Source organism: Magnusiomyces paraingens, assembly GCF_902498895.1.
Source record: "Magnusiomyces paraingens strain CBS 517.90 genome assembly, contig: contig2, whole genome shotgun sequence".
In the NCBI taxonomy this organism is placed as follows: domain Eukaryota; kingdom Fungi; phylum Ascomycota; class Dipodascomycetes; order Dipodascales; family Dipodascaceae; genus Magnusiomyces; species Magnusiomyces paraingens.
In genome coordinates, this window is record NW_022474068.1 from 1107887 (window position 1) to 1129947 (window position 22061).

Genomic DNA, 22061 nt, shown 5'->3' on the forward strand with positions numbered 1-22061 from the left:
TGTAATGAACTTGCCAAAAAAAATTAAAAAAAAAGAGAATCGTCTGTGTAGGAGGATGCCAAAAAAAAAAATTGTTTTAAAAATCAAGGCCCTTTTAGGAAATACGATTTCTAACAAGTTAGCCACAGTGCCATATGTGTGTAAAAAATAAATTAAATCAAATTCCTTATCAACATTTTTCTTTCTCTTACCATTACCTCAATCCTGATTGAACCATGAGCACCCAACAACAACAAACTTTTGAAGAGCCTCTTTGGACTCCAGAGAATGCGGTCCCAGAGATTGTTCGTCAACGGATCGAATTGATTCGTAATTCTGCCTTTATTGAGAAGCTGAACAGCTCGTCAACACCTTCAACTAAGGGTATTTCCAACCTTCTAATATTCTTACACATTCTTCAACAACTCAAGAAGACTCGGCGTACCGGCTGGCTCAATTTCGATGTTGAGGATCCCGAATCTATTGCTGACCACATGTACCGCATGGGCATCATTTCCATGCTTTCCAACAATAAAGACCTTGACACGGGTCGCTGCGTGTGCATCGCATTGGTCCACGACATGGCAGAGAGTCTTGTGGGTGACATCACACCTAAGGATCCCGTGCCTAAGGAGGAAAAGCATCGTCGGGAGCTTGCAGCTATGGAATACCTGACGAAGGGTCTGATTGAACCTTTCAATCCTTCTGCTGCCCAAGAAATTCTTGACCTGTGGAACGAGTATGAGAATGTGGCATCTCCAGAGGCCCGTTTTGTTAAAGATGTTGATAAATTTGAGCTCCTTGTGCAAACACTCGAGTTTGAGCAGCAGCATGAGGGTAAGAAGGATCTTGCCCAGTTCTTAGATACTAGACAACAAATCAAGACTCCAGAGGTCAGCGAATGGGCTGACACCCTCCTCGGTGTTAGAGAGGACTACTGGGTCAAAGTAAAGAAGGATTTGTCCTGATAGATTAATATAAAGATATATACATATACACATGGTTTAAATATTGTCATATCCAAAAACCAAGGTTGCAATTGTATGGCGTGCAATAAGAGCACCGAGTCCCACTCCAAGTTGGAGCGACAGCAGAACAGTGGTTAGTTTATCTTCTCGCATAGGGCCACCCAACACAAGGGCCAGGTTTATCAGTGTCATATTTGAAACTGCTACCAGTTTTCCATCCTCCTCGTAAACACCCAGCAGTTTCAATTTCCCCAGAGTTCTTAATACAAATGCAACAACAGGGTGTGGCGGTTTCGTAAAATGAGCTTTGGAAGGTTCCAACAGGCCTGTTTTTTCATTAAAGTGCGGCATTCTGTGTCTCGGGCATTCAACAATTTTAAAAAGCTGCGGTACTGAGTATGCAAAATTAAAGATTTGCGGGAGGAAAAATAAGAGTATTGTTTTCGAAAAGTGACCCAAAATTCCCACAACGGCGTATACCATTCCTGCAAGATAGCAGTATGTATCGCCTACAAAGGCTTGTGCAGGCCACCAATTGTAGTATAAAAGGGAGCACGTTACTCCGAGAAAGGGAAGCACCAAGTAGAGCGAAAGAAGATGGGACTCAGTGGCTAAGTTATGAGGGCGAGCCAGATATAAAATGTCATTTGCGAGAATAGAAAGACCAATAACTAGACTCTGGCTCACTTCAAGGCCATTGACGCCGGCATAAATGTTTATTGAGTTAGGGCAAAAAATGGCTACAGCTGCCATGTATAAATAGTAAAGAAACCCAAGATCAATTGACTTGTTGCCAAAAAGAGGTTGGATGAAGTGTGGGATGACAATACGAGTGACTCCAAAGTCCACGTAATAAACAATCATAAGGGGGATGGCAGCAATGGCAGGCAGAAAGAACTTATTTCTCCACCGGATATCAAAAAGGTCATCGGCAACTCCGAGAATAAACATGCTCTGGAGTGAGAGCAATGCACTGAGATAACTTGCCAGTTTGTTATGCGGGAACTTTGTAAGTGTGCGCCCAATTGTACCTGGATCGCCTGGGTCAACGGTAATTTCCAGACCTTCATCACGGTTGCCAGCACCGGATGTTTCTGTAACCAGGTATTGGTAGAACATGAAGGGAATAAAGAAGAATAGACAGAACATGTATACGAGGCCAACAACTGCACCCATTGTTTCTGGAAGAACCTTCTTCTCTTTTTTGAGCAGATCCTTGCCACTAAGGCCTACCTTTATGAAGAGCGGGCCCATTTTGGGAATCATGTGGAAGGTGGCTACGGCACCAAGTACCGAGAATCCAAAACAGGAAATTATTGGTTGACTCTGTGGGTTAAAGACCAGTGCCAGACCGACCGCCGTGCCAGCAGCAGAAAGCACGGTTGGTTTTGTTAATGCCATTGTAGTCTTGGGATGTAAATTGCAGAGAGAACACGTCTTGGATATCTAGGGGTTTTATTAGATTTCAGGAATAACAAAAAAAAAATATGATGAAACAGGTAAATAGATTTCATAAAAAAGGGGGAACGCAGTGTGGGTTAGGGGATTATCAAAACAAAAAACCATCGTCAACACACTGCCAGTTTTTTTCCTTTCTACAAACTATAAAACCTTCAAACATGTCACAATTCCAACCATTTATCGCCGGGCATGAAGAACTGATTCATGACCTTAACTATGATTTTTACGGCAAGCGGATAGTCACTTGTTCATCTGATCAATATATCAAAGTTTTTGATAAGAAGAATACCCCATTACTTTCTGCACCAAACACAACCGAAAACGGCGAGGAGAACAGTGAGCCTGAGTGGAAACTTTGCGACTCTTGGAAAGCACATGACTCATCCATTGTCAAGGTTGTATGGGCAAATCCTGAGTTTGGCCAGGTGATTGCATCGTGCTCGTATGATGCAACGGTACGCGTTTTTGAGGAGGACCCGCGCGAGCCCTTTGAGTCAGGACGACGATGGAAGAAATGCGCAACCATTACAGATTTCCATGGGGCCGTGTATGATATTGCTTTTGCACCGAGTCACATGGGTCTGAAGCTTGCGAGCATAGATTCGGAGGGAATTTTCCATATCCATGAGGCACCCAACCCCAATAACTTACGTTTCTGGACCCCGTTGATGCCTGAAGAGGCTCTTGTGACCAAACAGGCATCCAAAAACAGACAATCGTCCTTTTCGCTATCTTGGTGCCCATCTATGTTTTTCAAAGAGTACATTGCTGTGTCTGCACAAGACTCAGCTTATATCTACCACAGAAGCCCTGGAATGGGATCTTTCAAGCGTGTAGCTGAGCTACCTGACTGCAAGAGTATGATTCGCAGTATTTCATGGGCTCCATCCATGGGCCGAGGATTTCAACTGATTGCGACTGGTTCGAATGATGGTCAAATTAGAATATATCGGGTGATTAAGACTAAGAGCCAATCTGGACAATCAAGCCAGCAACAACAAGTTTCTCAGTCCGTCCCACAACAGGGCCAGCAGGGTCAGCCAGGACAACCAGCTCAGCACTTTGACTCAATGGATATTGACAGTGGGTTGGATAGCATGGCTTCGAGCACACAAGGTACAATTACGGGAAGCACTGGAGGATCTTCGGACTCACCAGTTACTGCGACTCTTGCTGCGGCTTTCCAAGGTCATGACGCAGAAATTTGGCGTGTGTCTTGGAACGTTACGGGAACAATTCTAGCAAGTGCCGGAAGCGATGGTAACATCAAGTTTTGGAAGTCTTCGTACAACCACAAATTCCAGTGTATGGCTGTTGTTTCAGCTGAACAGCGTGGAGGAAATAACGCGTTTGATATGGATGGGAATATAGATGGTTATGCTGCTTCATAGATGTAAAGAGGAAGAAGAAAAAAAAAATTAAAGGGCCAGCCGTATGTGAAAAAAATTTTTTTATCACCAGTCAATTTTTTTTTTTGACTTGGTTGTTTTTTCCAAACTACTCACACAACAATGAGACTTCTCGTATCAGATCAAGATTCTGGCAGTATCAAGGGTAGGTGGATTGTATGATTATGGTAGCTTTTATTCTAACTATATAGAAATTGTTTTCCCTTTTGATACTAATACTTCAGACAAGACGGCTCCTCAGCCTACAAGTTCTCTTGTTTACGACAAACGGGGATTTACCAAACACATTCAAGCCTTGATTCGTGTTGGTAAGAACAAGCAATGGGTTAGTTCTGATAGATAGATATATATTTTTGAGGATCTTTAATTCTAACAAGATTTAGATTATTTCTGCGAGAAAAGATGGTTCTGTAGGACTTTACAAAGTTTCGGAGCCTGCGAAACGTAGTCCTGAGGAACAGGCTAAGGAAGAAGAGGCCAAAAAGGAGGATACCAAGAAGAACGACAAGAACAAGCCTGCATTTGCAACTAAGATTGGTGAGGATGGTAGGTTCCCGTTGATTTACGAATGGCCGGCACACACAGCAACTAATCCTTTACCCGAGGATGCGCCCAAGCACGCCCGCGGAGACAGCATTGTGGGGCTTGCAGAAGAATACCCTGGTGGAATTGTCATGACCCTTTCAAAGGAGGGCAAGCTTGTTGCATACGACTTACTTGCGGCTTCAATGTCTCAAAAACAGGATTCAGCAAATGATGAGGAGAAGAATAAAGAATCTACTTTTTCGTCCAAGACGGTGTTGGCAACACAGAATTTGCCTGGGAAGGAGTATACATGCCTTGCAGTTCACCCATCACGACCCGGTATCATTGCTGTTGCCGGAAATGAGGTGGAAGTGAAAGTTTACGGTGCTGATTGGGAAAATGAGGATAAAGAGAAAGAGGTACTGACACCACTGTGGCAGCCCCGGAATGTGAAACGGGACGAGCTTGGATTGAAGATCCCTATTTGGGTGGAGTCCGTTTTTTTCCTTGAGGAGCCGAGCAACACATCTCCAATTGGGACATCGTGGGGATACCTTGATGAAGATGATGAAGAAGAAAAGAAAAAGAAGTTTACATTTACCACAAAGCTTGCGACAGTGACGCACCACGGTGAAGTGCGGATATACCACCCTGAGAAGAGTCCCCGACCAGTTACCAGATTGCGTTTGACGCAGCGTGATGGAGATTTCTTGAGCATAGCTGGGGTCGGCAAGCTGCATTATAACAAGGAGGATACTGTAGAGAAAGGAAATGAAGACGATGATAACGAGGATATTTACTCTGCCACACCCTTGTCTTTACTAGTGACAGATCGCAAGACATCTACATATGTGGTCAATATTGAAGACAATACAAGACTTAAGATGGTGGGCAAGCTTCATGGTGCGACAGGATCTATTGGAGCGCTAGCACAGTACACCCAACCTGCGGCCACAGATGGTGAAGGAGTTGAGAGCTACGAGAATGGGGCACAGCAATATGTTGTGACGGGAAGCTTGGACAGGTTTGTACGGGTTTATGATCCAGACACGCGTCGCCAGGCAGCTAAGGTGTATGTGGGGACACGGCCCACGGGGGTGATAGTTTTGGATGGCTTTGAAAAGGATGGCGGGTATGATGGCGAGACCGAAGAGAGGGTGAAGCGACAGCGGGAGGAAGCCGAGGACGAGGCATTGTGGAGCAAGCTTGACAAGGCTGAGGATGAGGAGCCGAGCAAGCCAGTCAAGAAGTCACGAACTGAGTAGATTAAATTTGATAGACTATTTACAAAAAAAAAAAAAGATAGGTAAAGTATAAAGAGGAGAAAAAGGCAAATTTACAAGATTATTTGAATCTGATTGTAGAATCCAGAGGAATGGCACCTTGAGCCTGGAGCTTCTTGAGTTGTTGATCTCTTTCCCAATCGTTTGCTCTTTTAGTTCTAAAGTAGTCGACCTATGTAACAGTTAGTCAAATAGCAGAATATAAAGAAGAAAATCAAGCAAAACGTACCCAACTGGCGATGCAATCTTTATTAAAGTCTGCCTCTTCAGAGCCACACAATTGCTGCGACTTTGCGGCGTTTTCTGGCTTGCGAACGTCAATGATATTGGCCTTGTCGAGACACGCAAAGTACTTGTCGCGAGCGTCCCAGCACAACTTTCTGCCAGACTTTTTGAGAACGGAGTCTTGGTTGGGGTGTTCAGTGGTCATTTTAGTGGTAGTGAGTGTGATGATGGTGTATGACGATTGAAATGAGAAGGACAAAAATGGCGGCTGCCAGACTTTTTTTTTTTTTTTTTTTTTTTGATCTCTCGGAGCGGAGTTTGGCAGGCGATTTTGAAAATTGGGTACAACTATGGCATATTGTAATAGAAAATTTGTAACAAAAAGGGATGTAACAGATTGTTTAATGTCTTCGATTATCTGGGAAAAGAGTTCATGTCAAAAACTCCATTTTATTTTATTTTTTTAAAATTTACAATTAATCTTGTTATAATTCTTTTCATTTTCTTATATACATATTTATATATATATATAAATTTTTATTAAATCTTTATTTTAATTTTCAATTAATTTCCAATTAATTTCCGGATTAACTTACAACCTGACCATTTTTTTTTTCAGCATGAATTTTACCAAATCTAAAACGAGAGCTAATGTAAATCAGACTGGATTAGCAAAACGGACAGGGTTTACGTCTATAAACCGGCCACACTCTGTAGTACCTGTGGTACAACAACAGGAACAAAAACAACATTCTCAAGTACGCAGAAAACAGGGATTTATCAATGGAAAGAAAGCGACAGAAGAAGAACAAAACACTAAAGATGATCCATCATTTTCATTTTCCAGAAACGAGGATTTAAGCTGTTTTGATTTTTCATATTTCGAGCCCAGGAAAAGTGATACATATTCAGCGATTCCGAAACCAGTCTCCTTACTGGCATCATCGGTAGTACTATTAAAAAGGAATTAAAGAAAAATACAAAAAGCAAAAAAAAAAAGAAAGACAATGGTTAAGGAAAAGAAGGAATATTAACAGTATATTTATTTATTTATCTATTTTTTTAGGTTGAAACACTCGTAGATGAGAATGTCTTTTTGGCAGCATTAGACATTAAAAGAGCAAAAGAGCTTCAATATGAGGAAGGAAAGGAAAAAGAAGAAGAAGAAGATAACAAATCGTATGGAAAACTTAAAGGTGATAATAATGAAAATCATTTGAGTAATCAAACTGGTAATGCTACTGATACCAGTAGTACGCATATGACAAAAAACTTAGCCTCGAGGAATGAGTTTGAGAAAAGCCGTCGGTATGCTTTGGAGAATACAGATTGGGGAATGTTTGAGAGACAAGTTTATCTAGGATCTGATAAAGAGGTTAGTGATGATACATGTAATTTTATGGGAAAGTACAAAGAGGGATTTGAAGGCACAGAGGCTGAGGGGAGGATAGTACAAGCTGAACGAGATGGTTCCCAGGAGAGTTCTTTGAAAAGAATGAAGAATGGTAAAAAGAAGCATTGCAATGACGTTGAGACAGATGAAAAAATAATCTCTTCCGAAACTTTCAATTTTGATGCCATGCCATATTATGCTGGAAGGAAGAGAAAGGAATCTTCGACAATTAGCACCAAAGAGTGCGGTGATGTCAGAAAAAAAATCAAAAACAATATTGAAAAGAATAAGAAAAGTGAGTATTTCCTAAAATGGACCGAAAAAAAAGAAAAAACAATTAATATAAAAATACCCTGAGACTAGATATTGTGATTGAAAGATAAGGTGGAAATTAGTGTCTCAAAAAAAAAAAAAGTAAATAAAAGAGAAAACGTCATACCGAGGACTAACTTGGATCAGATTTGAGTGAGAAGCGTGTTAGTATAGAGGAATATCACCTGTCGGAGACCCAAGAGCGAAATAATGGCGAAAAACTTTTTGAACAGGCGCATGGTAGTGGTTTTGATGGAGGAGAACTGTCTGAGGAAAAAACGAGGCGAAGGAAGCAATTGATTAATTCTGATGAGGAAACCAAAGATGAGAAGAATGATTCAGCCACGGGGTTAGAATACCAAACAAGGTTTGAAGGTTCGCCAACCCCAAAAGGAAGAGGAAGAGAAAGAGGAAGAACAAAAAAAAGCTCAAGAGGAGGAATCGAACAGAATAGAAGCATAAGCATAAGCATAGACAGAGCTAAGCAGCGGGGCTGCGGTAGATGGTTAAGGATGAGGGACGAAATTGAAGAAGAAGAAGAAGAAGGTCAAGGGTTGGGGGGAAGGGGAGCACTGCTGCATGATGAGGGAGTAATTTCTGAAAGAGTGGCCGCTCAAACGGCTATTTTTCATGCGGAGAGGCTCCCACATTATGCAGACAGTTGTGAAATTACCGGCAATAATAATGCGGGTGAGTCTAATTATACTTTAGAGGAAGAAGAGGAAGAGGAGGAAGAAAAAGAAGAAGAAGAAGAAGAAGAAGAAGAAGAAGAAGAAGAAGAAGAAGAGGTCTATGGAGACAAGGAATTTGGAGATGAAAGTTCACCTTCGGCATTGATTTTGCGGCAACTTGGAAAAAGAGGTGGGGCTTTGCGGGGCAAAAACGAAGAAGAGAAGGAAGAAGAAGAAGTAGAAGTAGAAGTAGAAGAAGAAGAAAAAAAAAGAAAGACAAAGCGTGGAGGACAAGTTGGGATTATGAAAGGTGGGGATGTTTTAATGGGATTTTTTGGAGGAGGTAGTAGAAGAGGGGCTAATAGACTACAACAACAACAAAAACCGTCAAAAAATAAGAAAAAACAGTTATTGGTTGAAGATGAACTAAATGACTACAGTGATGATAATGATGATGATGATGAGAATTCCAAATGGCAGGAGTTTTTAGGATTACTTTAATGATGATACTTATATACATGAGTTTTATTTTGAAGCCATGGACTCAATCCATTGCTTAAAGTCTTGCCAGTCAACTTCTTTAAAATCGTCTGGGAGAGTGTAAGAACCGATAGGGATTCCACCTTTAAGGGCAACGACGGTAGGGATTTTATTAACCTAGAGCAAAGGAGAAAATCATAAACAGAGAAGAATAAAGAAGAAGAAAAAAAAAGAGTTTTATTTTTATTTTTAAGGTGAGACAAGAAAAAAATATAAAAAAAGAAAAGCTGATTTAAATAAAAAAAAGATAATCAAACAGTTTAATATTAATATTGCAGATGGCTATGCGGGAAAAGTAATTTTATTTTCGGCTAAGAGAAAAAAAGGAAAAACATGATGGGTATATTTTTGTTCACGGTGAATGTGGGTTGTTTTTTTATAATTATAATTATTATTATCATCATTATCATTATTATTATAATCATCAGATTATTAGAGATTGTGGGAATATTTCATAAATGGTACTGTTTAGGGTATAGGTCCATCATATTAAAAAAAAAATTAGAGTAATTTGAGTAATTAAAGTGACTTTTCATTATTTTTTGATTATTATTATTTTATTTTATTTTTTTTTTAAAATCATTCAATCAATGAATAATACTCACATTGTACTTATACATTAAATCTCTTGTTGTTGGTTCGTCGACTTCAATATCTACAGCAGAGATTTCTTTTTCAGTTTCATAAGAGACGATACGGATGAGTGCAGCTGTCAAGCGGTCTGACGCAACATCGCCACGAAGTGTGAAATTTGCAAGAAGAGGTGTAGGGAGAAGTGCAAGTGAGTCAAATTCATAATCATAACGGACTGGGAAATATATTCTATTATTTGGAGTAGCTGCTGCGGATGCTGCGGATGCGTGTATTGGTCTTGTGAAATGGTAAAGAGCAGTTGAAGTTGTTGCGGCCGACAGAAGCAATGCAGTATGTGGGCGGCAGAGTGTAGTAATAAAAAAACGTTTCATTGAAAGATGAAAAAAAAAAAAAGTAAAATGAATGAAATTTGAATAAAAAAAAAGAAATTTGAAATATTTATTAAAAGAATTGGTTAAATTAGATAAATATAAAAACCTGTAGATTTTCCTCAAATTGTTTTTTTTTTTATTTTAATTTATATATAAAATAAATAAAAAAGAGACATTCGTTTTATAAATATTTTGGTGGTTTTTATTTTTTTATTATTAAAATTACTCAGAATTTAATCAACATTAGAAATCTTAAAATCTTACTCATCACATTACCTTACTAAACAAATACACACACTCACACACAAAAAAAAAAAATTCATCGCCATATAAAAAGGCCTGAAAAATCCCTGGGCTTTTCAACAATATTATTATTAAAATATTATTAAATTAAATTAAATTATTATATTAATAATTAAATAATAATTTAAATTTGTCTCCCCTCTCTTTCAACTCCTCCTATTCTACTCCAAAATTATAATAATTATAATAATAATAAAACAAATAATAAAAAAAACCCACTCAATTTTTTTTTTCTTCTTCTTCTTTCTTTCTTTTCTTTCCACCATGCCTACAAATAATTCCACAAACCTCAACCACAACCTTTCCTCTCCATCAACAACCATCCAGCTTGGATCTACAGACGCTGTTGCTCTTTCTGCTTCTTCTTCTTCTCTCTCATCAACTTCCTCTTCAAACCTCTCTCTCGTTTCTCCATCCTCATCAACATCCTCTTTCTCAGACTTCTCTATGTCTCTCATCTCTCCGGCCCCTACCCCATCCCCAGACCACCTCAAGAAGCAGCAGGCTGCTGGATCTGCCTCTGCTCAGTCTGTCTCTAATTCGGCCCCAACAGGTGCCTTTCTGACCAACCTTGTTGGTGCTCCGGCTGCTCCGGTCCAAGCCGAACAATCTCCGCTTTCGTTTACGGCCGGTAACCTGTCATCAACCCTTAAGGCTCTCAACAGCTCAGGCCCCGCACAACGGGCTTCACAAGCTTTACCCCCACAACAACAACCACAACCACAACAACTGGCATCAGTCACACAAAAGCCTTCTGCAATCGCGTCAATCCAACTCGACAATACTCTCCCCATTGTTGTGTGCGAGTCACGCGCACGCATCCCACTCACAACTGGCGGCGAGATTTTCTTGCACGTTTACCGCAACAATGTGGACACAAAAGAACACATTGCATTTGTGTTTGGTGACCGTATCCGTTCAAAGTCTTTGTTTGCAGCACGACCAGGAGAGACCGAAGAGGACCGCATGGTGCGCGGAGCGTACGATGGAACTTTGTTCCCTGGTCGTCAAGCTTCCAAGATTGCAGATACAAACTCAAAGACTTGTCCTCATCACAACTCGAATACTACAACTCGTCATAAAGATACCCTGGTACGCATCCACTCTGAGTGCTACACTGGTGAAACTGCGTGGTCTGCCCGGTGCGACTGCGGTGAGCAGCTGGACGAGGCTGCTAGAGTCATGGCACAAGAAGGTGAAGGTGTCATTGTATATTTGCGTCAAGAAGGCCGGGGCATTGGTCTTGCAGAAAAGCTCAAGGCATACAATCTCCAGGATCTGGGAGCAGATACTGTAACTGCCAACTTGATGCTGCGGCACCCTGCGGATGCACGATCTTTTGGTCTTGCTACAGCCATTCTGTTGGATCTGGGGCTTCATGATGTGCGTCTCATGACTAACAACCCGGACAAGATTCGAGCAGTAGAGGGCAAAAACCATGAGATTCATGTTACAGAGCGTGTTCCCATGGTGCCATTATCGTGGCAGAACAAGGGAGGCTTTCAAAGCAAGGAAGTTGATCAGTATCTCAAGACTAAGATAGAGCGCATGGGTCATATGATTCATGAGTAAAAGGGAAGGACAAAATATGGTACACAAATTTGGAGTTTTTTTTTCATTTTTTTTTTTACATAACAAAGTTTATTTATTATCATTATTATCATCATTATTATTATTAGTTTGATTATTTGCAGCATTTTGAGTTTTTTTTTTATTTAAATTATATAAACAAATATAATAAAATAAATAAATTAGAAAAAAAAAATTGTTTTGAAAATTTAAATTTTATTTGAAAAAAAAAAAACTTGAATGAAATAAAATTACCCCGGAAATTCATATGCGGCAGGACTGAAAAATAAAAAAATAAAACCGAGGCCAAGTTATGTCATTATTACTCATCATTACCAATAACTAATAGGAATTTCAAATTCCAAATCTTTTAAGAGGGAGGGGTTTTCTCGTATTTCCAATGTCCAACCAGCTTGTATCTAATCGAGTTTTCAAAACCCCCCCCTAAAAAAAACGAAAAGTTCTTTCTTTCTTTTTAATTTTTAATTTTTATTTTTTATTTACCACTTAAAATATCTTTTTAACTATCTCCATCCTAGCAATCCATATATATACCAAAAAAAAAATGACCGAAGACGCTACTAAATACGCACCCCTTAAGAACGATCTTCTGCTTCGTGCTGCCAGAGGTACATAGTTAAGAATACCTTTATCAAATCTTCTTCATAACTAACTTTTTTTTTTTTTTTTTTCAGGCGAAAAGGTCGAGAGACCTCCTGTTTGGATCATGGTAAGTCCAACCAAAGTTGCTAGTTTTCAACCAACAACAACAACAACAAAAAACACAATAATCTAACGTCACATTTACAGAGACAAGCTGGGAGATATCTCCCTGAGTACCACGAAGTCAAGGCTGGCAGAGACTTTTTCGAAACATGCCGGGATCCTGAAATTGCTTCTGAAATCACCATCCAACCTGTTGACCATTACGATGGCCTCATTGATGCCGCAATCATCTTTTCAGATATCCTTGTCATTCCTCAGGCCATGGGTATGGCTGTCGAAATCCGCGAAAAAACTGGCCCCTTTTTCCCTGATCCCATGCGCGAGCCTTCTGACATTGACCGACTCTTGAGTTCGGACGTTGATGTTACCAAGGAACTTGCATGGGCCTTTGAGGCTATCTCAACCACCCGCCGTAAGCTCAATGGCCGTGTTCCTCTGCTTGGCTTTTGCGGTGGCCCTTTTACTCTTCTCGTTTATATGACTGAGGGTGGTTCTACCAAGCTTTACCGCTACATCCGCACATGGATCTACAAACACCCTGAGGCTGCTAAGCAGGTTCTCCAACGTATCACCGACGTTGCTGTCGAATTCTTGGCCCAGCAAGTCAAGGCTGGTGCTCAGATGCTCCAGGTCTTTGAGTCCTGGGCTGGTGAACTTGGGCCTGCTGAGTTTGCTGAGTTTTCTCTCCCCTATCTGCGCCAAATTGCTGAACGTCTCCCCCGTCGTCTACATGAGCTTGGTCTTGTGTCGGACCCAGAACGTAACCATGAGGTCCCAGTGACTATTTTTGCCAAAGGTGCTTGGTACGCTCTTGATGATCTGGCCAATACTGGTTACAATGCCATTTCTCTCGACTGGCTTTATGACCCTGCCCTAGCCGTCAAGACTGTGGCAGGACGTGCTACTCTCCAGGGCAATCTGGATCCTGGTGTCATTTATGGTTCTAAGGAAACTATCACTCGCAAGGTTGAAGAAATGATTGCTGGTTTTGGTGGAGGCAAGCAGAACTATATCATTAACCTTGGCCATGGCACCCAACCCTTTTTTGACCCTGAGATGGTTGGTTTCTTTCTTGAAGAGTGTCACCGTGTTGGAAGCCTTTAAATATATATTTGTTTGTTTGTTTGTTTTCATTTTGTACATAGTTAATCATGATAATTATAATAATAATTATATTCTTTCACATTTCTTTTAAAAACGTCCATGGACTTGATGGGTCCCATAAGGCAACAGCCCGCGGTCGACCAGTCGAGTCATTGACTCCTATACTATCCCATCCGTGTTGAGTTGCTAGATCTTGCATATGCTCAATCTGGGAAGCATCGCCGACCTCACATACCACGGCGCGCGCCTTGACTTCAAATACAGCGCGCTTAAATACGGCTGTGTAAAATTCTTTATCTCCCACCAGCGCTAGCCTGGGCTCGAACCGACGCACGCTCCGGGTGGTTGTTTCACCTGAAATCTGCGCATACTCATGCTGAGGAATATACGGCGGGTTTGCCGTGACCAGGTCCACGGGGCCCAGGCTCACAAAAGATGGATCATTATCAACCAGAACGTCGCCGTATTTTGCTGTGAAAGAGTTGAGAGCAGTTACTGAGGGGAACAAAGTAGAATTGTGGTGAAAGTTTTTGGCAACAAGCTTGAGGGCAGTTTCGGAGACATCTATTCCAACAAATGAGGACCCGCGAAGACTAGGAGCTTGTTCAATTTCTGCAGCCAAAAGTAGGGGGATGCACCCGGTGCCTGTGCATAAGTCTATAATTTTTAACTGGGCTTGCTTGAGAGTCAAAGATGCTGAGTGTCGGACAATAAGGTCTGCAAGACGCCCGGCCCATTCCTCGGTTTCCCAGCGTGGGATGAGCACGCCGGGCTGGCATAGAACGTCCAGCGCACGAATCGGTTGGGACCCTAGTAAATATTGAAGAGGGAAGCCTGCTCTGCGGAGCAGTACTGCGCGTTTCAGGCGTTTGCTACTGGCCGTGTTGTTGTTGTTATTATTGTTATTGGTGTTGTTGATATTTTTGTTTCTATTATAGGTAGTCTTACCACTGGCCTTGATATTACCGTACCTGGAAGTCTTACCACTACAGTCACCACTATTTTTATTAAGACTAATATTAATACTAAGATTACTACTACTACTACTACTACTACTACTACTACTACCACTACTAATATTATTATTACTATTACTACTACTGTTACTACTGATCACAAGACCGGGCAGCTCCGTACGTAACCAGCGAAGCTCGAGCCGGGCAGAGGCCAGATTACCGCCAGTGGCCGGTAGCAGAAGTGGAAGCAGCGGGTCTATTCTGTGGGCATAGGCAAGCAGGTGGGGTGATAATCGTGGCATGATGGATATACTTTATGTGGTTGGTTGGATGGATGAATTTGATGAATTTGATGGATTGGGTGAGATTTGGTGGTGGTGGTGGTGGTGGTGGTGGTTGTAGTGATTGTTGTTGTTGTAATGGTAAATGACTGTTATGTCTGTTGAGCTTTTTTTTTTTTTTTTAATAATTTAATAATAAAATGGTGGTAGTCTGTAAACCGGTTCTACTGCCATAACAGAGTGTACATTTTTCATGCTCCAACACCAGGCGGGAGTTTTCAAGATATAATAAATTATAAAAGTTTCCCAACAAGCCAAATTTTTTTTTATTTTTATTTTTATTTTATTTTTTCTTTTCTCATTCTCATTCTCATAATCATCATCAGTTACTCTTTTTCTTCTTCTTTTCCAAGTCTAATAAAGTCCTAAAAACCTTTTTCAAGCTTTTCTCTCGTTGCTTCTTCTAAAGCCAAAGCCTGCTTTTTTTTTTTTTTTTTTTTCACTCGCTACTAATAATAAAAACTAATAAAAACTAATAAAAACTAATAAAAACTAATAAAAAACACATGCTCTCACATCAACAACACCCGGCCACAACCACAACTACGGCCGCCTCTGACCGAGGCCCGCAAAATCATTGTTGTGTACCTACACCAAGTAATAGTTTAGATGTCTCACTCGGTTCTACCCGTCCTCAGTCGCTCCAACCTTCACCTCACTATCACCAACACCAACACCATCATAGCATTCCCGGTCTGAACCATCCACCACCATCAAACAACATGACACCAATGTCTCTTCCTCACAGTCCCTATCTAGCACCTCATATTTCACTTTCCATGACAGAACGTGTTCCAGTGTCTGCTGCTGCTGCTTCTGTTACTGCCATTTCTAATGAAAATTCATCTTCTCATGCTGTTTTGTCTGTACCTGGTGGTGGTGGTGATGGTGGAATTATCAACAACAACACCACCACCAACAATAACGCTCTAACTAATCCCGCAACAGGGGTACTTCCAAGCAATAATCCACTGGCTCGTAGACCCAGTATGGTACGCTTTTATTCCACTCCAACGCTTCCATGCATGAGTCCGACGCGGCAACAGTTCCGGTTAGCCAATGCTACGCCGCGCGAAATCAAGGTTGGTTTATTTATTTATTTTCACAAACTAGGGAATGAACCTTCTTTTTATTTTTCTTTTAGTTCCCACTAAACGCACGATTTCTTATGATTACACCTCATCTAACTCTATTTCTCTTATCGGTTTTTTTTTTTTTTTTTTTCTCATAGGAAACTGTCGTGTCCAGTAGACGTGTTGATGACGCTGGCAAAACCGTCAACCAATATCTTGTTTGTGGCCAGATTGGCTGCGGTACATTTGGCACTGTTTGGAAAGTCACTGATACTAATACATCCGAGCCCTACGTGAGTTTTTTTTTCTATAAATATATCTAATTTTTCTTTCTTTCTTACTGGGCACATTGATATATATACTATCTTTGCAGTATTTAAGCTTTTGCCAAATATTTCTGAAGAAATGACTAACCGGCGAGTTAAAATTAAAGGCTATGAAGGAATACTCCAAATCGAGCCTACGCAAACATCTTCGATCGGAGCTTCTCAGTCAACGCAGGCGTGCCGTCATGAGAGGCTCAAGTCGTCCACGAACACCTCTCGCAGGTGCTTCTTCAACATCTTCTTCATCAGTTTCCCCAGCAATCGACAATAATAGTCCATTTAACCTTATCCGCAGAGAGTTTGCCATTGCCAAAAAACTAGACCACCCTAATATCGTCTCTCTCATTGAAGTCCTCGATGACCCAACAAGTGACTCTCTATACCTTATTTTAGAATGGTGCGCAAATGGCCCAGTCATGTCCCACACAAAGACTCGTGACCATAACGACGATGAGCCCCCACTCGTACCCACCGCTTGTCTCTCTGAAGAACAATGCAGACTCTACTTCCGCGACATGATTCTGGGGATTGAATACCTACATTCCCAAGGAGTCATTCACCGCGACATCAAAGCAGATAATCTACTTCTTGACGAGGACGATGTTCTTAAAATTGCAGACTTTGGTGTCTCTGAACTTTTTGAACAGGATAACGATGTAATTACCAAAACAGCAGGCTCACCCTCTTACATGGCCCCAGAGCTTGCTGTCATTTCAAATGGAACCCTAATGCCGCTGGCGGCCACACGCGATATCCCTACAAACTCTCTTTCAGGCAGGTCTGCAGACATTTGGTCCATGGGTGTCACTCTTTACTATATGCTTTTTGGTGTCTTGCCCTTTTGCGCAGACAATGTCATGGACCTTTATACTCACATAGTCACGGAGGAAGTCGAGTTCCCACGAGATGATATCAACCCAGATCTTAAAGACCTGTTTGCACGCATTCTCTGTAAATCCCCTCAAAAACGCATTAAAATGGACGAGCTTCGTATCCATCCTTGGGTCACACGTCGCAACCAGGACGCCCTTGTGTCGAAAGAGGAAAATATCTCCGACAGCATCACCCAAGTCACTGAAGAAGACATTGTCTCAGCCATTGAGCGTGTCCGTAGTCTTGGTGTCGAGCCTGAACAAGCCATGGCCAAACTTCGCAGACTCCACGGCTGGCGTGGGCAACCTTCATCGTCTCGAAGCAGCTCCCGGTCACCCTCTTTGTCACCATACTTGGCTCCGCATGACGCGCTGGCGCGCGTGCCTTCGCCTACACAACCCCTCGACGACGTTAACCTATCTTTACAGAAGCTCACGCGTGCTCTCGAAGAAGTGGCACGTCGCAGTCATAGCAAGTCTCGAGGACCATCCTCAGTGGATTCCCAAGGAGGTCCAGGCAGCTCTTCTTACTACAAGTCTATTTCTCATGGAACCTCAAGTTCTCACAACTTTTATCAGAGCGCTAGTACCACTCCTGGCGGCAGTAGCATCTATCCTAGCAGAAATACAGGTACTACCATGAGTGCAAACGCAAGCTCAGTATCTGTGGCTGTAGTTGAAGGTCCGACTGAAGCAGACTCCACATTAAAGGAAGAAAATACTCTCACCATTATTGGCCGTCCACCCAGTGTGCCTAGCCCAACCTCTCTTACATCAACCACCCCACCGTCATCGTCCTTGAAGACTGCAGCCCCATCTGCATGTAATTTGGTTAATGAAGCTGCTTCTACTCGGATATCTTTATAAATTAATTGTTGCATAAAGGTTTTTTTTTACCTTTTTTTTCACCTTTTTTTTTTTTTTTGATATAAACCAAGAATATTTAGCAATATTTATTGAAGAACCTCGCGCAACGCCGCATGCGGCGAGTAATATTACTTATTTGGGAAATTACGTTTTTATCACATCAATCCTATTGTTACGACATGTTTCTTTTCTCATCTTTTACAAATTATTTAATATTGAATTCTTCTTTTTTTATTTTATTTTTATCTTCTTTCTGTATACAAATCACTTAATTTTTAAGCTCGATTTTTTATTGCTATTATATAAATTTGCTTTTTTTTTTTCCCTAATGAAAGACACTAGGCTTTCATCAGTTAACAACGTCCCGCACTTGGCTGTGGCTTCCAAGAATCCCTCTCGGGTCAAAGTCCAATCCAAGCATGTACAAAAATCACAAGAACGACGATTATCCGGGCTTTTTTTACTTTGTGGTCAAACCAAGTCTGTTCCTGCTCTTATTTCGGCTCCTTCTTTTCTTCACTCTTCCCCTCAGCTGTATACTCAATCCAAAAATGGACCCATTATCGACAATGTAGATCTTCTTTTAATAACAACAATAGTTGCACTAGCTGCAGTTTATGTAGTTGTTCGAAATGGGAATATTACAAACCAACAAGCATGTCTGGTATTAATGGGCGGTAACCCAATCAATCATGGTAATGGAACAAGTCGCCAGTATCATCATCAAATGAATGGGAACGGAGGAAATGGATCTGGAAATAACGGGTCAAGATCCAATGGTTCAAGAGACACTGGAAATGATCAAAATGGGGGAGGATTCCCTCCAGCTCCACCATGGATTGCTCCTCCACCGCCACCTCCACCTCCACCACCACCGCCTCCAAACCCGTCCAATATTTCTGGCCATGAGTCTGATGATTCTGAAGAAAAAAAGAAGAGACAGAAAAAGAAAAAAAAACCTTATGAGTCTGAAAGGCAAAGAAGGGTAGCAGCTGATGTAGCAAAAAATATAGAAATGTCGGAACATTTTGATACTTCTTTGATTGTTGATGGCGAAGGCCAACCTCGCAAATCAAGAACCCAAGATCAAAGATCTGTTGTAAGAGAGTACCAGCGACGTGTGCGCCAGCAAAAATTAAGAGAAATGGTACCGACAACGGAGCGACAACAACAACAACAACAGCAGCAGCGACAACAGTGGCAGCAGCGACAGCAGCGACAGCAGCATCAACAGCATCAACGACATCAATATCAATATCAACATCAACATCAACATCAACATCAACATCAACATCAACATCAACATCAACATCAACATCAACATCAACATCAACATCAACATCAACATCAACATCAACATCAACATCAGCATCAACAACACCAACACCAACACCAACACCAACAACGCCAACAACAGCACCAACAACAGCACCAACAGCGGCTAAATCGGCAACAGCGGCAACATTTGAATGCTCTTCAAAGACATCAGGACGGACATCATCAAAGTTTAAACAATTTAGAAAGAAGGTTCAGGCGAATGTCTGCCCTTGAAGAAGAAGAAGATAATGATGAAGTCGTTAATAGTGATTATAACAACCAAGAACCTTTAGAAGAAATGGTTGATGAGTATGAATTATATCAGCCACAAGAGAATGAGAATGAAAGCAACCAACAAACAGTGGAAACTCAAGAGAATGATGAAGCAAATGAAGCAAATGAAAAAAATGAAAAAAATGAGGAAAATAAGGATGAAGAAGAGAAAGGATTATTTAGTATTGGTGCTGCTGAAGCTCAAGCTTTGGCCGAACAAATTCGTGGGGAACTACAGGCCGATGATCAGATTGCAATGACGGAAAGCACGCAAGGGCTGGCAATCCAACGTGATGCTTCAATGGCAAGTTTTATGCATAACCAAGAGCAGCAGGCTGGGGGTCCACGGAGCCCCGCAACTGTTGGTGTTGTACTTTCTATTCCTTCATGGGATCGGGAAGCAGAATCCCGGCAGTCTCGAGATGAGTTGCTAAGGCAGCGACTTGCTGACCTGAGACGAGAGACTGAAAATGATGAATTGAGAAACCAAGCATTGACGCTTTATAGACGGTTTGATGAACAAAGCCCTGGACTTGAAAGAAACCAACAGGTTCATTTGTTGCATTGGTTTGGATATATGACTCCTTTACGACCGCAAAATCGCCATACACACTCTTTGACGCATGTTGTTGAGAATGCAGAAAATAGGGGGGAGACTTTGTTTAATAGAACAGAAACGTTGGAACACAGTCAATTGGTAAATTTATCTCAATCTCAATTTAAAGAACAACAACAAAATGAAAATGAAGAAGAAAATGAGAATGATGAAAATGAAAATGAAAATGAAAATGAGGAAGGTGGCAATAACAGTTCCCGTAGAAAAAGACAAAAACACTGCAAAGACGAAGATGAGGATTTGATTAATAAGAAAAAAGACGAAGACGACGAAGATGACGAAGATGATGACAAACAAAATAAGCAAGAAAATTATAAAAATAATGATCAAAAAATCAATTTAAAGAAAGGTAATAATAATATCTTGGCTTCAAATGTTCCACAGGAGTCCTCATCAGACAATTATTCTTTATCTTCACCACATGAGCAGTTTAAACAAGCAAATGAAATTTGGGGATTTTCATTGCCGCCTGGATTGAGTAAGGATTATCTAAATGAAAAGAAACCACGCAAAACCGAAAGGTTTTGGCAATACGTGAGATGTTATGATGATGATGAAGAGGATGGAAATGGGGATGGCAATGGAGATGGAGAAAATGGAGATGGCGATAGAGATAGAGATAAAGATGAAGAAGATGGAAATGATTCAAATGATGCAAAAAATGGAAAAAATGAGGAAAATGAAAAAGAAGGAGAAGAAGATGGAGATAGAGATGGAGAAACAAAAATTGAAGAAAATGTTAGCAACTCTATAATAAACAATAGCGGAGGTAAACACAAGAAGAGAATTGATGGGGAAGTAGGCCTCACAAGGGCTCATGCCCAGCGCCGAGGAAGGGTGGGTGGGTCTCGAAGATCATCGTTTTGTTCTTCCTTGGGGAAAGGATTGCCAAATTTCCGACGTCAGTGCCCATCTTGTGGGATGAATGAGGAGAAAGGCGGATATTTTGATGACAGTAGTGATGGTAGAGATACTTTAGTTGCAATTGGGTCTAGTGCAACCAAAGCGACTGAGTCATTATTTTCAACGTTATCAATATCCTCATCCAAAAAGGCATCTTTTGATTATCTTCACGGTCTTAATATGGTTCCGCACTCTGATGAACCCCGATTCCGAGTTGTTCAAAATTTATACTACTTTTACCACAAGCAACATCATCAAGTTCGGCATGCTGCGCGCGCTTACCTCAAACAAGCGTCGCGTAAAGACGACCAACACAACAAAATTAAGAATAAGAATAGGAGTAAGAAGAAGAAGAATAAGGATAAAGATAAGAAGAAGAAGGTGAATCAAAAAGTACATGAGAAATTTTCTAAGGAGGAATTGAGCGACTGCGAAACTATTGTCAATGAGTCCTTATCTTTTTTAACAGAATGGGATGTGCAGTTGTTGGAAGCTCCACTACCTAAAATCCCACCTTTTCGAGACACGTTTTCACGCATGAAGACTCGGCACATGACCGCAAAGCGGGCTCGCCGGGCCCAAATAAAGTCTACATATTTCAGGCATAACTATTTTAGTTTATTATGAGAAAAAGGTTTATGAATAATTAAATTTCATTGGGGTATTTTTATTTTATTTTTTTAATTTATTTCAACCAAATTTTATAAAATGAGAAATGGAAGGTTTTAGTAATAGTTATGTGAGGGGATGTAATTAATAAGAAACCCCCCCTCCCCCCTGTCTGACAAATGTACTTTGGAAAAGAGAGAGGAAAAATACAAACAAAATAAGATTCAATATCTCCACATAATCAGCTGGAGCATCTCCTGAGGACTTTCTCTAGTTTGATTTATAATTATAACTAGGGAAATTTCAAACTTTAACCAGTTCTTTTCTTCTCTTTTCTTTTATTTATAAAAACAGGCATGTAGAGCTGTAGAGATATCTTTTTTCTTTTTTTTTTTGTCAGTTCCAATAAATACAATACAACAACAAAAAACCAAAAAAAGATATAGGTCTAAGAATCAATTGAAATAAAAAAAAA

At 40.8% G+C, this 22061-nt stretch overlaps 12 protein-coding genes across 12 annotated transcripts; 8 read left to right on the forward strand and 4 right to left on the reverse strand.

The window, feature by feature from the left end:
• Positions 1–215: 215 nt before the first annotated feature.
• On the forward strand, positions 216–947 carry SAPINGB_P002089 (uncharacterized protein; the record flags this gene model as incomplete). The annotated part of the gene is made up of 1 exon (XM_031996809.1): positions 216–947. The coding sequence occupies one exon, from the start codon at positions 216–218 to the stop codon at positions 945–947; it is 732 nt and encodes a 243-aa protein (XP_031852700.1).
• Positions 948–983: 36 nt separating this feature from the next.
• Positions 984–2348, reverse strand: SAPINGB_P002090 (uncharacterized protein; the record flags this gene model as incomplete). Its single annotated transcript, XM_031996810.1, has 1 exon — positions 984–2348. One exon carries the CDS (start codon positions 2346–2348, stop codon positions 984–986), a length of 1365 nt encoding a protein of 454 aa, XP_031852701.1.
• Positions 2349–2566: 218 nt separating this feature from the next.
• Positions 2567–3799, forward strand: SAPINGB_P002091 (uncharacterized protein; the record flags this gene model as incomplete). Its single annotated transcript, XM_031996811.1, has 1 exon — positions 2567–3799. The coding sequence occupies one exon, from the start codon at positions 2567–2569 to the stop codon at positions 3797–3799; it is 1233 nt and encodes a 410-aa protein (XP_031852702.1).
• A 120-nt stretch (positions 3800–3919) lies between these two features.
• Positions 3920–5607, forward strand: SAPINGB_P002092 (uncharacterized protein; the record flags this gene model as incomplete). The annotated part of the gene is made up of 3 exons (XM_031996812.1): positions 3920–3962; positions 4009–4142; positions 4201–5607. The coding sequence occupies 3 exons, from the start codon at positions 3920–3922 to the stop codon at positions 5605–5607; spliced, it is 1584 nt and encodes a 527-aa protein (XP_031852703.1).
• A 79-nt stretch (positions 5608–5686) lies between these two features.
• SAPINGB_P002093 (uncharacterized protein) lies at positions 5687–6055 on the reverse strand (the record flags this gene model as incomplete). The annotated part of the gene is made up of 2 exons (XM_031996813.1): positions 5687–5797; positions 5855–6055. The coding sequence occupies 2 exons, from the start codon at positions 6053–6055 to the stop codon at positions 5687–5689; spliced, it is 312 nt and encodes a 103-aa protein (XP_031852704.1).
• Positions 6056–6470: 415 nt separating this feature from the next.
• On the forward strand, positions 6471–8727 carry SAPINGB_P002094 (uncharacterized protein; the record flags this gene model as incomplete). Its single annotated transcript, XM_031996814.1, has 3 exons — positions 6471–6608; positions 6917–7538; positions 7703–8727. 3 exons carry the CDS (start codon positions 6471–6473, stop codon positions 8725–8727), a joined length of 1785 nt encoding a protein of 594 aa, XP_031852705.1.
• Positions 8728–8751: 24 nt separating this feature from the next.
• On the reverse strand, positions 8752–9731 carry SAPINGB_P002095 (uncharacterized protein; the record flags this gene model as incomplete). The annotated part of the gene is made up of 2 exons (XM_031996815.1): positions 8752–8883; positions 9372–9731. The coding sequence occupies 2 exons, from the start codon at positions 9729–9731 to the stop codon at positions 8752–8754; spliced, it is 492 nt and encodes a 163-aa protein (XP_031852706.1).
• A 567-nt stretch (positions 9732–10298) lies between these two features.
• On the forward strand, positions 10299–11606 carry SAPINGB_P002096 (uncharacterized protein; the record flags this gene model as incomplete). The annotated part of the gene is made up of 1 exon (XM_031996816.1): positions 10299–11606. The coding sequence occupies one exon, from the start codon at positions 10299–10301 to the stop codon at positions 11604–11606; it is 1308 nt and encodes a 435-aa protein (XP_031852707.1).
• Positions 11607–12168: 562 nt separating this feature from the next.
• On the forward strand, positions 12169–13433 carry SAPINGB_P002097 (uncharacterized protein; the record flags this gene model as incomplete). Its single annotated transcript, XM_031996817.1, has 3 exons — positions 12169–12232; positions 12299–12333; positions 12414–13433. 3 exons carry the CDS (start codon positions 12169–12171, stop codon positions 13431–13433), a joined length of 1119 nt encoding a protein of 372 aa, XP_031852708.1.
• A 76-nt stretch (positions 13434–13509) lies between these two features.
• SAPINGB_P002098 (uncharacterized protein) lies at positions 13510–14691 on the reverse strand (the record flags this gene model as incomplete). The annotated part of the gene is made up of 1 exon (XM_031996818.1): positions 13510–14691. The coding sequence occupies one exon, from the start codon at positions 14689–14691 to the stop codon at positions 13510–13512; it is 1182 nt and encodes a 393-aa protein (XP_031852709.1).
• A 545-nt stretch (positions 14692–15236) lies between these two features.
• Positions 15237–17868, forward strand: SAPINGB_P002099 (uncharacterized protein; the record flags this gene model as incomplete). Its single annotated transcript, XM_031996819.1, has 3 exons — positions 15237–15812; positions 15962–16096; positions 16237–17868. The coding sequence occupies 3 exons, from the start codon at positions 15237–15239 to the stop codon at positions 17866–17868; spliced, it is 2343 nt and encodes a 780-aa protein (XP_031852710.1).
• A 328-nt stretch (positions 17869–18196) lies between these two features.
• SAPINGB_P002100 (uncharacterized protein) lies at positions 18197–21604 on the forward strand (the record flags this gene model as incomplete). The annotated part of the gene is made up of 1 exon (XM_031996820.1): positions 18197–21604. The coding sequence occupies one exon, from the start codon at positions 18197–18199 to the stop codon at positions 21602–21604; it is 3408 nt and encodes a 1135-aa protein (XP_031852711.1).
• Between the last annotated feature and the right edge of the window lie 457 nt (positions 21605–22061).